This window comes from Furipterus horrens, unplaced genomic scaffold, assembly GCF_987537825.1.
Source record: "Furipterus horrens unplaced genomic scaffold, mFurHor1.1.pri manual_scaffold_8, whole genome shotgun sequence".
Classification (NCBI taxonomy): Eukaryota; Metazoa; Chordata; class Mammalia; order Chiroptera; family Furipteridae; genus Furipterus; species Furipterus horrens.
This window is the reverse complement of record NW_028327178.1, coordinates 31,515,116-31,529,075: the sequence shown is the minus strand read 5'-3', so window position 1 is coordinate 31,529,075 and position 13,960 is coordinate 31,515,116. Positions and strand designations below refer to the sequence as shown.

The 13,960-nt window shown below is 37.2% G+C and overlaps 1 protein-coding gene across 1 annotated transcript in view; it reads left to right on the top strand.

The window, feature by feature from the left end:
• Window positions 1-322: 322 nt before the first annotated feature.
• DSG4 (desmoglein 4) overlaps window positions 323-13,960 on the top strand; it is a 36,576-nt gene continuing 22,938 nt past the window's right edge. Inside the window, 3 exon segments of the mRNA XM_090284997.1 lie at window positions 323-349; window positions 10,128-10,226; window positions 12,086-12,217. Of these exon segments, the coding sequence (XP_090141123.1) occupies window positions 323-349; window positions 10,128-10,226; window positions 12,086-12,217 (258 nt within the window).

Genomic DNA, 13,960 nt, shown 5'->3' with positions numbered 1-13,960 from the left:
GTGGGATCGCAGCTGGAATGCCTTAGTCACAAGAGCAGCTCTGATGATTGGGTGTGTGAAAGGAGTGACTGGCAAAACTTTCCGATACTACCCGCATGAGAAACGCTTGCCCTTCCTTTCTACACTGAAAATTACACAGCTTACCAACTAAAATGCCACAGTATGATATACCTTCAATTATAAACAAAAGTGGTATAATTAGGCTTGAACTTGGCATCTCTACCATAGCCTTATGAGAATGGGAATTGCTTTACTCAATTATTTTTATAAGTATTATTCAGGAGAGAAAGGCTTATTAATAAGGTACTAACTAGGTGTGCAAATGACTGCGAAAACTGACTTCATAAAGGTAAGTCCAGAGATGAAAAGTAGGTTTGTTCAGTATCTACTACTTTAAATACACACAGTTTGGAAGAGAATAATATGTATTCTCAAACTGCAATAAGCACATGTAATGACTTAGATTCCACATATCTAATATAAAATCATCATATTCTCTCTAGGAGAAAGTATTAAAAAAAGAAAAGTAGGCCCAGAGAAACTTCATCAATTTGCCAAAAGTTAATGGCTCTAAAATATTAGCTGTCCTATTATTCTCCCTAGAATGTATATCTATCATAACAGGTCAGAATTTGCCTTGCACACAAAATTCAGTGCCTGTCAAAAAAATATTTTATCAATGAAATTTCTTGAAAGAATGAGTGGATTTTGTTTCCAATTCATCTTTCTTACCAAGTCACTTCACCATATTTCCTACTTACATGTTATCAGGCAACTTTAACGGGGGCAGTGAACTTCCAAGTGAGCTTGAAGGCTTCAAGTTGAGACAACAAAGGGGTTGGTTCTCCTTCTTTCCTACAGGATACAGAAATACCTCTGGGATTTGGCCTATCGTTGCTTTCCCATTTCACCACACCATACTAGCAAAACATTTCTAGAGTTAACAAAGTTTTTTCACTCAGGTAAGACTCATATAAGGTAAAGAGAAGTGTCCCCATTTTACAAATAAAGAAACTTTCAAGGCCTAAATGATGCAGGTGGCCCATAGGTGGTACAGTCAGAATCTGGACATGGGTACTACATGTCCAGAACCCTATCCATTGTTTCAGAATTGACACCTTTCTCCTTTGGGCCAATGCTTCATGGTGTATGTGCTTTGTTTGCATTGTCTATAACTTTCCGATATCTTTGCTTGTTTATATGCCTCCCTCCCTCTTTTAACATGTGATTCCTTTAAGAGCAGGTACACAGTTTTTGTCTTTCATCATGTTTTCTGACATTCGCACAGACGCATACATTTTAGCTTTGTAGGCACTTCTATATTGCCCCAAAAAGTCCTTTTCAGGTTACTTTAGTTAATGCAATTCATTGTAAGGATATCCAAAGAAAAAAGGAAGACAGGAAACTCTCTCATCAACTAGGCCATAGAGACTGTAACACACTCAGGACACCAAAACATTTCTCAGGGTTATTTTTGCTCCCTCAACTGCAGCTGCCTCCCACTCTCTTTCTGGTATTCCACCATTTGTGGTAACTGGTTCAGCCATCTCCATTTTGTGTGCTATGCTTCAGCCAGGCTCTCAGGCCAAACTCCACCCTTGGATGAGGTGTGACCTACATAAGCTCTAAAAGGTGACTCTTATAGTCAAGGAATGCCTACAATTATCCAGGAAGCCATACCTATTCTTCACAGTTTAATTGAGGTTCATGCCGTTATGCTACATGCAGTTTAGGAAGATGATGTCACTTAATGTTTCTTCCAAACCAACCATTCACAAGTGTTTCCTGGAAAGTGAGGAGCCTCCTGACAGGGCTCATGATTTTGATGGGCCTGAGAATAAAATCTGCCAAGTTTCTTCAGTGAGACCTGCACATAAAAGGAGCAGATGTGGAGGGCTTGGAGTTACCCTCATCAGTAAAGCCAGCCAAGCAGAATGCAGCATTACCAGAAGCAGATGACAGAAACTTTCATCAAGCACAATATAAGTTCTACTAGATAAGAACCCAGCGATCTAGCATTGCAATTGCCCCAACCTAAACAAATGCCAGAGATAGCAAAGGGATGAAAAAAAGAGCTTAGACTCAAGATTCTCTGGGATATATGTAACTGTTGCTATCCATGAGTTGATTTGAGTTCTGTAGAGGGGACAAAAGTAAGGTAAAATGAACTCAAAACACTTCTTTTTTAAAATATATTTTATTGATTAAACTATTACAGTTGTCCCAATGTTTCCTCCTTTGCCCCCCGTCAACCCATGCCCCTTTCCTCCAGCAATCTCCCCACCCCCCCACCTTAGTTCATGTCCATGGGTCATGCATATATGTTCTTTGGCTTCACCTTTTCCTACATTATTCTTAACTTCCCTGTCTATTTTGTACCTACCAATTATGCTTCTTAATCCCTGCACCATTTACCCATTTGCCCTCCCAGCTGATAACCCTCCAAATGATCTCCATATCTATTATTCTGTTCCTGTTCTGGTTGTTTGCTTAGTTTGTTTTTAGATTCAGTTGCTGATAGTTGTGAATTTGTTGCCATTTTAATGTTCATAGTTTTGATCTTCTTTTCTTAAATAAGTCCCTTTAACATTTCATGTAATAAGGGCTTGGTGATGATGAACTCCCTTAACTTTACCTTGCCTGGAAAGCACTTTATCTGCCCTTCCATTCTAAATGATAGCTTTGCTGGATAGAGTAATCTAGGTTGTAGGTCCTTGCTTTTCATCACTTTGAATACTTCTTACCAGCTCCTCCTTGCCTGCATAGTTTCCTATGAGAAATTAGCTAGTAGTTTTATGGAGACTTCTTTGAAGATAACTCTTTACTTTTCTCTTGCTGCTTTTAAGATTCTCTAACTTTTGACACTTTAATTATAATGTGTCTTGGTATGGTCCTCTTTGGGTACAACTTGTTTGGGCCTTTCTGTGCTTCCTGAGCTTGTATGTCTATTTCTTTCACCAAATTAAGGAAGTTTTTTTTCCATTATTTTTTCAAATAAGTTTTCAATTTTTTGCTCTCCCTCTTCTCCTTCTGACATCCCTATGATTCAGATGTTGGTATATTTGGAGGTGTCTCAGAGCTTCTTATACTATCTTCATTTTTTTGAATTATTTTTTCTTCTTGCTGTTCTGGTTGAATGCTTATTTCTTCCTTATTTCTTCCTCATTGATTTGAATCCTGGCTTCCTTCCCTTCACTGTTGGTTCCTTGTAAATTTTTCTTTTTTCACTGGGTGACCTTTATGTCTTCCTTTATGTTGTTGATGTACTCACTGAGTTCTTTGAGCATCTTGATCACCAGGGTTTTTAACTCTGCATCTTATAGGTTGGTTATTCTGTTTCACTTAGTTTTTTTTCTGGAGTTTTATTCTGTTCTTTCATTTGGGCCATATGTCTTTGTCTCCTCAATTTTGCAGCCTCCCTTTTTTTGCTTCTGTGTACCAGGTAGAGTTGCTTTGATGCTCTACTTAGCACGGCCTGTTGTAGAAAAGGCAGTTGCAAATTTTGTGGGGCAGAGCCTTAAGTAATCATCAAGGCCAGGCAACCCACTTCACCACTTTGTTGCTCTGTGTTGTGGGGAGGGCTTAGAGAGGAGTCAGTGCCACTGCTTGGTTTCTGGAGGTTTCCCTGACAATGACTCCATTTCTAAACACTTCATTCTATCTCCATATGCAACCAGCACCCTTCCAGCTGTTGCCCTGATGCTGAGTCCCAGAGTAGGTGGGTTTGTGTACATTCTAAGACCATGCAGGCCTTTTAAGTGGAATCTCCTAAAAATGTGTCAGTTTCTTTTGCCACTGAAACCCCCACTAGTTTTTTACGTCTATAAGTTATGGAGATTTATCTTCCCAGCAATAAAACCCTGGACTGTGCTGTTTGGACTGGGGTTGAGATCACTTGCTCCCAAGGTACCCCCCTGATTTTTATCTACCATACATGAATGTGGTACCATCCATTCTGCCGCCACTGCCTCTCCTCGCCCATCCTTCCACCTTTGCAACTCTGACCCTCCTACCCATATGGATGAATGTGGCTTCTTTAAATCCTTGGTTGTCAGACTTCCTTACAGTTTAATTTCTGACAGTTCTGGGTGTTATTTACTTTGAAGTTTAGTTGTAATTCCTTCTGTGGTTGCACAAGAAGGCGAAGTGTGTCTACCTATGCCTCCATCTTGACCAGAAGTCTTCAAAACATTTCTTCTATCCTTTTAAACTGAGAACCAATCTGTTCGATGTGGTAAATTTCTTTCTTTTTCCTTTTTTTCTCTTCCAAACAGAAAATATTAATTTTTTTTATTTTTTATTAAAGTATTGTTGCCATACAATATTTTATTAGTTTCAGATATGCAATATATATTACAATGTGCTCACCATACTACGTCTAGTAACTACCCATCACTGTTATTGATTACACTCCCCTTCACCTTTTTCAGCCATTCTTCCATCCTACCGCCTTTCCTTTGGAAGTGTTGTGGTTAATTCCAGGTCTTTCTGAATGACTGAATGGTACTTTTATATGTCAGCACACCCTCTGAAGCACAGAGAAGTCCTCTTTCACTGTCCTTTCCTCTTTATAAATGTACTGAGCCTACTACTTTCACATTTTTACTCTACCTGAATCAGAGAGAGGTAGAGGTTTTATCCAAGGTCACATCTGGTAAATAGAGTCAAGACTCATACTTACCTCTTCTGCCTCCAAGTCTAAAGTATTTGTGTCTATACCAAATTGGTTTTAATTAAGCTAATCATTAATGTATGGATAAATAATCACTTTAAGATATAAATTATTTGACTTAGAAATATACACAGATTTTAAAAACTTGATAGCTGAATTCCTACTATAACAGTAATCTTCAAATTGGAGCACAGATATACCTGCAATACAAAAGCACTTCAAAGGCTACAAGTGTACAGATAGTTTTAAAGAAATCATTTACTAGATCTTCAGTTGTCTTATATATATTTTTTCCTTAAGTAATTCAGCTGAACATGCACCTGAACCTGACACATCAAACTGGTTCTCTTCTCACCCACTACAAATATTGCTGTTGCACTGCAATAAATTATAAAAGTATCTTGGTCAATGTACTAAGGGATAATTCAAAATATTTATGTCAGTATTGAGAAAGAGAACTGAGTTTAAACTCATAATGAACCTTTTTGAAAGTCATGTGGTTTTTCAATCATACTTTCAACAAAACTAAAAAGATACACTAGAGTTTTCAGCTAATATGTCATTATAAAAAAAAACATTTTTAATGATGAATTACTCTGTAGATTTAAGTGATAAGTTCAAAATAAGTTTTAAGAATGAATGACTCTGCTACTAAAAAATTCCAATCCCATCTACATATTTGTGTAAAGTTTTTCCCAGTACTTATAACTGCAAAACAAAACTAAAGAGAATAGAATTGATGCTAAAATTTGCTTAATTCTAGCAGTAATAGTTGTGCATGAAGTATTTTATAAAAGCTTCACCCATCTCCTTGCAATAAACTTCTGATCAAACTTTACTTTCTCTATTTAATAATATTGTATCAAAATTTCTACGTTTGCTGGAATCAACTGTGTTGCTAATAATTGTAAAATTAATTTAGTCTAGAAGAAATTTATTTTTAACATCTAGGCCCTTACAGTTAAAGAAATAACAATAAAATAAAATTTCTATTTATATACATATTTTTGTTGCAGAGAAGTAGATTACTCAATAAAATAAAATATATTAAAATATACTTAATGCTTAAAAATACATTCCAATAAGATAAACCTATGGAAGATATAGTTCACAAAATGGAAATAAGATACAGAAATTCAAGGAAAAATAGAAATGAAATAAAGTTTCTTATTACTCTAAAAGAATTTATTCATCTATTTTTTAATGGATGGAACAGTACATGAAATGACTACAACATTTAGATTCTGCTTTCTACAGTTAAAACATAATATAATATGTTATTTTAAAATATCAATATTTATAACAGTCTTAAATTCCACCCTTTGTAGATATTTAAACTTATAATAAAGTTTATGGATGTCATTCTAGAAAATTTTGAAAGACACTTTAGAAAGATGAAGGCTACATAGGCAAAATCTTTTGAAAACCTCTGCAAAACAATAATAGTAATAAACATAAACATCAATATTTTCCCAGAGCCAGAAGCCACAGTTATATAATAACGAAGTTTAGGCAAAACTAGAGTAATTTGGTAAAATTTTATCAGTTACTTCAAGAGAAGCTTTAGGTGTTGAGTAAATGAATTGTTAAAAAATAAGCAGGCATATTAAAATTTTTTTTAATTTATCTGAGCAAAAGTCAAAACCAGAATGGTTAAAACATTCTACCAATGGAAGCTGGGGAAACACTCTTTTAAAGAAAAGATGGAAGCAAAGTAAAGACATCATTGCTTGTCTGTAGCTAATAGCCTAGCTGAATGTTTGTGACTGTTTTCAGTTTCAGTTTTGTAGCGTTGAGGTACTTACAGGCTTAGATTTTGGTTTGCTTACCTACACTCCATGGCATCAGAACCACTTCGGTCTAATGGCCCCTGGTTTAATTAACTTAACAAAAATATATCAATAGAGTGGTGGTTTGGGTCCATGCTTGAGCTGGTGTTTTAACACTGTGTAGCTACCATGCTAACTTCACAAGCTTGTAAACTGACAGAAACCAGGATGAGGATACAATGAAAATCACCTCCCACATCTCTGATTGCATGAGGGTAAGCAGCAGAATGAGGCTACCCTGATCCTCTTCATGCCTAAGACAAGATCAAAGAGGGCAAGAGGACCAGAGAAAGCAAGAGAGAGAGAGAGAGACAGAAAAGGAGAAGTGAAAGAGAGGGTAAAACGAGAGACAAGTGGGAAGCTGAAGACAAGGAGAGAGACCTTCTCGTTAACCATTGGCTCAGGTGCCAAGCTCACTGACCTTCTGGCATCCACCAAGCCAGCCTTCCAGTTAACCTCCCCATGGAGGACACTGCCAAAGAATCCCAGCAGAGTTTATCCTGCAGCGCTAAATGGCAGGTTCTCTGTTACCCTCGCATCCCATCATCACCTGAACGGAAGTGATACACTAAGGCAATTATCAAAATGTATGAAGTCTGCATGTATGTATTCATTGACATGAAAAGTTACCATGATAATTGTTGTGTGAAAAAATTACTAAATGATGTGTATATTATAACTTCTTTAAGTTAAAAAAAAGTTACAATTTGTCTGAGTATATGATTTCAAAAAAAGTCTGAAATTTTTTCTCCAAATGTTAACAATGGTAAGTAATCTCCAAGTAGTCAGGTTCTGTGTGATTTTTAATTTTCCTTATATTTTCCAGAATCACCTACTCTTCTAACAAAAGAATATCTAACCCTCAAAAGCAATATTTATTATGAAATAAAACATCTTATGCAACCAAATAATAAAAGACCATCTTCTATAAAATATTGAACTTCTTTTCCAGGTCTAGATATTTTACTAATGTCTCATAAAACGACACATCAGACAGAAAGTGAGTTCAGCAGAAACACTATGCCTTACTGCCACACTTCTCATCTCTTGTCCCCATCCCTCCTGGACTCAGCTGTCATTCCAAATCCCCACACACATCCTCCACTTCCTCTTCTACCCCTCTCACATCACACCTGCAAAACCTGCTTTGCATCTACTCCACCTGACCCAGTGTCTCTCATCTCAGTTCACTGGAGCTTCCTGGTTTTACCCTGCTCCCTGATTCTCTGGAGTTCATGGTGGCAATTTACCACTTCCCCAGTCCCCACTCTGCCTTGATAACAATCTCCACCTCTGGGACAGTCCTCAAATTCCTCCTCCTTACACTCCCAGGTTGCCAAATTCTACTAGAGAAGATGCAAAACACATGGTCTGTGTGTGCACCATACTCCTGCTTCCTAATGTCAGCTGGTCCTCTAACTCTTCATCCGCTGTAGAATAATAGCTTATTTTCCCCGTTTCTAATGTTCTGCGCTCAAGTGTCCCATAAGTCGGGTATGCTAGGCAGGACTACTGCTCCTCTGATTTGTGGCATTTTGTTGGTTTCCTGTCACATTCCCTCTTGACAGTCGCCTCTGGCCAACCCCTCCTCATTCCTATTCACTCCAACTCCAAAAAGCTATGTAAAAACTTCTGTTCTCACACCTCTAAATGATTTTCTCCCTTCATAGTATGCTTCTGGCCTTCTGTTCAGAGGAAGAAATTGCCTTTCTCATTATCAGGTCTCTTTTCCCTGCACATTTGATTCACCGTTCCTGTTCTCTCTTAGTTACAATTGTAACTTCTTGATTTTTGCCTCTTTCTCCCCATCCCTTTCTCTTGTCTTCTCCTTCTCTCACTCTTTGTCCACAAAAACCCCCTTTCTTCTGCCTGTAGTTTTTGTTATTTCCTCAACCTAAAAAAATATGTCTTTATCTAATTAACTCCTTGAATTGTATCATACCCCTCACATGTCTTTTATCTCCTAACCTGAAAATGTAACCCATGATTGCTTTCCACTTTCTCGATAACTCGTTCCTTGATTCCAGCAACTTGACTTCTGCCACACACAAAAGTTTGCAATTGCTGCCTGCTTAAGACCACAAGAGCTCCTCAGTTCCCAGCCTCCTTGACCTCACAATGAAACGTGAACCATTAAATGATTTCTCTTTGTCAAGCTTCCTATCACTGAATTCCACTCATTCTGCCTCCTTTCTATTTCTCTCCTTACCGTTTCTTGCGTACTCACGCTCCACTGCAACCACACCACTGCCACTTTTTACCATTTTCATGTTAACAGAACCTGTTCTGCACCCACAAACCTGGTCCCCTGATTTCTCTGTTCTCTGCTTTTAGACATCTTCCGTCTGTCCCTTACACAAATATAAGTATTTCCTACAAGATTCTCTGCCTGTGTCACTAATCTTCTTAAACTTGTTAATGTAGTATCCTCATTTCCTGCAACTTAAAAAAAAAAGATTTTATTTATTTATTTTTGGAGAGAGAGGGAGGGAGAAAGCAAGGGAGAGAAACATCCATGTGTGGTTGCCTCTCTCATGCCCACAACCAGGGACCTGACCCGCAACCCAGGCACGTGCCCTGACTGGGAATCAAACCAGCAATCCTTTGGTTCACAGGCCGGCACTCAATCCACTGAGCCACACCAGCCAGGGCCACTTCTTGCAACTTTAAATAGCACTCCTGTTGGGATAAATTCCACTTATCTAGATTTTACGTCTACTCCAAATTTTAGAGATACATTGAAAATAAATAAAAAACAAATTTCAGTCATCACCTCACTGCAGTGATATTCTCCTGTTGAATTTTCTGTTATTATTAGAAGTACCCCATTGTCCCAGAAAGCCAACGTAAGTCACCAAAATCATCTGACACATCCTCCCCTTGCTCTCACAGACTATGCATCCTGTCAGTTCTTTGGAAATGTCTCCCTTCCCTCTCTTCTCCAGCACCACATCAGCACCAATGTTCATTTCCTAACAATGTCTCACTTAAACAATTGCTAACTCTTAAGTGCCTTGCCTTCAAGTGCGTTTCCCTTGTAATTTTCCCTTCATACCAATGACACGTTTTGACAGGTTTTAAAAACAATGTTTTTGTCAATTCTAGTATCTTATACAATAAAGCCCAAACTCTTTAGTTAGGTATATAAGACACTTCATGATCTGCCTCCAAACTGACATTTCTAATCTTGTCTCCCATGTCTTCCCACTATTTCCTCTACCTTTCAGCGAAAATATTATTTTCCACTCCGGGGACACACTTTGAAACTTAGTGCCTCTATACCTGTGTTCATGGTTTACTCTGGCTGAAAAAATTTCCCCATCAATTTCTCTCACAGTAGCTTCATCCTACAGAGCCCTTTCAAACCCTCATTCTCTTCTGAGGCCGTCCTGAAATTCACCCGTTAACTTGAGTTGTCTGCTTTTTCTTCCACTGAGCCCACAGGTGCCATGTTGATGCACATATCCTAACTTCCTTTGCTGTATTTATGGCTTTGTCTTCCTTAAAAGTTTAAAAACCTTTGAGGACAAAAAGCTTGTATTATTAATTTTGTAATATGCATGTTTATGCCATATTAGCAAAATGCACATTTAAGAAATGAATTAATCAGAGAACATTATCAATAGTTTTATGACACTGCTGCCTTTAAACTATGCAAACTTGTGCTAATATTGTGCCTTCTATAACAGGTGGTGCTGGAAGTAAACAGCGACTTTATTGTTGAGGTAATGTATAATTATTAAAACTATTTTCTCAATTTAAAATTGAAAGAAAATAAGTTTTGTGATGTATCATATATCAGAAATATGAATATTTCAAAATAGCAATAGTAAAACTCAATTTTAGATTTTTATGTTTTTAAACATGGTTTGTGACAGTTTAGTGTTATAGTAACTCCTATCAAACTACATTTGTAGTTTATTTATGTCTCCTAACCTAGAAACAAATGAAAGGAAGCATGGAAACACATTAGAATTGGAGGAAGGTCTTAGACAGTTACATCTATAAGAAAGATAATTGGATAGTTAATCAATGAGGGGAAAATATCAAAAAGAAAAAAAAATCTGTAATCATAACTAAGTAAAACAACATAGAATCCACTATCATTTAAAGTGGGAGTCAGGAAATAAAGCTACTGTCTTCTCTAGCAGGGCTTTATTTTAAGATAGTAGTTAAATTTTCATTATGATAATGCCAAATAATTGAATAAAATGTAATTACTTTTGTAACTTCTGTTGACAAATAGAGAATAACTTTTAGGAAGTTGCATAAAAATGAGGAAAATGTTAATGCTTTGGTTCTTGAAAGTAGAAGCTCCATTCACATGGAACATTTCCTTCCCCCAAAGTGGTAATTAAATGAAGCCTTAGCTTAAACAAACATACAATTATCTATGTCTCAACAAGCACATTAGGAGTTACAACAATATATATATGCATGTGTTTATGCATGTATACAGATATGTTTATACACGTAGTAACATTTCTACTCTTTAATAACATAAACTCTTAAATACCCTCCAACAATAGCAAATAAGACCATAAAAAGAAAAACATAGAGCAAGCAGAGATACAAATAGACAGCACTGAGAATCCATATAGGTGTCCATGGGATTATGACAGTTACCATCATTTCAGTTAAAATATTACTCTCATCCTGCTGTAATATATCTGAATGCATAGCCAGAGTGGTGTCCTTATCAACAGAAAAGAAAAATCCTTTTCCTCTTTTAAGTGAGTACACTCACCAGCACAACTTTCTTTTTGTAAAGGATACACTTACCTGGAACACCAGCAATCTTTTAAACTCCAGAGACCAGAAAGCTTGGTCAGAGCTCAGTGAAGGATGAGGCGGGCAAGGTCTCTATGTAGTGAAACATTTAATTCTGTTTAAAATTCCCACAGAGACAGCTGGTCCACACCAAAATGTTCTTGATATTTGGTCCAGACCAAAATGTCCAAGCTTAGAAAACTTGCCTGGGTTCAAATAGCCCGTAACACTCATTTATACTTTCAGTTTACAGAATTAATATGTAAATACACTTCCATGTTTTATTAGTCAAATGACTGTGTTGTGGCTGTATTGCCAATAATAACCCTCTTTGCCTTGGTAGCCTAGCTGGTAATGCCATGTGGAGTTAGGTAGATGGGTCAGCTTAGACATCTGCAGGAACATCTTTAGACAGGACAGATATCAAGGACCTTTTGGCATGAACCAAATGTTTCTGCAGATGTTTTGGAGAGAACCAAAGGTCTACTAACCTGTGAGGACAGGTTGAAAAAGTAAAAAAAAAAAAAACACATACACCATACTATCCAGTATAACATCTTATGAGTGTGACACACATCTAATAAAATTTGTTTCACTAGAATCATATAGTTAGTAATGATGTGGTTCCAAAAGAAGTAGCTAGTAAGGATGGCCAAGCTGTATCTATCCAAAGTTATACATTAGTAAAAACCATTTTTGTTTCTCAAATTCAGTACCATTGCTTCTTCTGGGTGTGCCTTACAGTGTTGAATAAATGTTCTTACTAAGTAGGTTGTTCTAACGCTGTATGAAATGTGAACTATTTTTGCTTAAGGTGAAAGAGTTAGATATTGAAAACGGTACGACAAAATGGCAAACTGTCAGAAGGCAAAAGCGGGAGTGGATCAAGTTTGCCGCAGCCTGTCGAGAAGGGGAGGACAACTCCAAGAGGAATCCGATTGCCAGAGTAAGTGATGCAACAACAGGAGTATCCTGTGCTGATAACAAAGGCTTTGGAGGGGCAGGAAAGCCCTCAGACATCTTAAGGATTTGCAGTCTTTACTACTCCACAGGGATTTAGGAAGATGGGTGGCATGCAGTCATTTGTTCGTGTTTCCGAGGCACCATTTTGACTATCACTTTCTGAGAGCTGCCACAGAGCAGAGGCTCCTTGAGTGATCCTAGAAGAGAAACTTGCATATCCACCAATGCTGGGCTTTGTCTGTCTGTCTGCCTTCTGCTTATCACCACCTGCACATTTTAGGACATTTATGCATATACTAATATTTTTCTGACTAGCGCTCCCCAAAATCAAAAGTTGAAAGAGCTGAGCTCTGGCCAGGTACCTCAGTTGGTTAAAGTATGATATGCCAAGGTTGCAGGTTCAATCTCCAGTCAGGGCACATACAAGAAGCAACCCATGAATGCATAAGTGGAACAAAAAATCGATGTTTCTCTGTCTCTCTCTCTCTCTCTCCCTCTTCTTTCTCTAAAAATCAATCTTAAAAAAAGTTTAAAGAATTGACCTGGCTGCCGTGGCTCAGTGGATTGAGCATCGGCCTGCGAACCAAGTGTCACTGGTTCAATTTCCAGTCAGGGCACATGACTAGGTTGCACGTCAGGTCTCCGGTTGGGGGTACGAGTGAGAAGCAATCACACAGTGATGTTTCTCTCCCTCTCTTTCTCCTTTCCCCTCTCTCTAAAAATAAATAAATAAACAAACAAATAAGAATAGATAATTCTTAAACTTGATACAAAAATCAATGGTAAAAAAAGTGATTCCCAGGCGTTCACTGAGGAGGAGAGGTTGTGACAATGCCATGCGCTCTTGCCTCCAGAACGTAATGGCAAGTCACTTTGTAAAAAAAAAAAAAGAGTTGACTAATTCTTTTCAAGAAAGTAATGAAGTGGGGACAGAGTCAAAAGTTCTTCTTAGATCCCTAGATCCAGAGATTAGGTGAGCCTTAAAAGGTATTTCAATTAATAGCTCTCAATAAGGAAGGAGCGTTAAGGGAAGAACTGTCATAAACCCATGAAAGATAGGATCCACAGTAACCGCTTCATTAGCTCTTTCTAGGCGTCTTGGCCTTGGGCCACGATTGAGATCAAGAGTAGTGATTCACCAGAATTCCTTCCTTAAAGCTTTACATTAAAAATATAGTAAGCATCAGCAATGATATTATAGATTTAATCTCAGCTCAAGATATTTGTTCTCTCTCAAAGGTTTTCAAATTTTTGGAAAGTTTTTATAGTTTCCCATCAGCCACAGTTACAGCTTTATATTACCCCACTTATACTGTATACTCTTTTCTTTATATTTGTATTTAAAGGGTTTCCTGGATTTTTTTCACCTATATAAATAAGATCTTTGGACTAGAGTGGAGCTCATCCAAGTTGTACTACCAGCTGTCTTTATTTAATTGTGGATATTTGAGTAACAAACCTTAGTATTTTACTGAGTGTTCTCATCTTTAGTACATAGGTTAGATTTCAAAATTTAAACTATCTTTGTTTAAACATATGAGCCATAGGTATAAAACTGTGAAAACATAATCTAGATATCAGAATACTTGCCATAACATCTATTTGGCAGATGAGTCATATGGTAGGTTTTGATTTATAAAATTTTTTCTAATATTGCTAAACACTGTATTTCTCTTCTGTATTTTTCTTAATTTAAATTACTATTTTGGTTAAATCTCAAACTCAA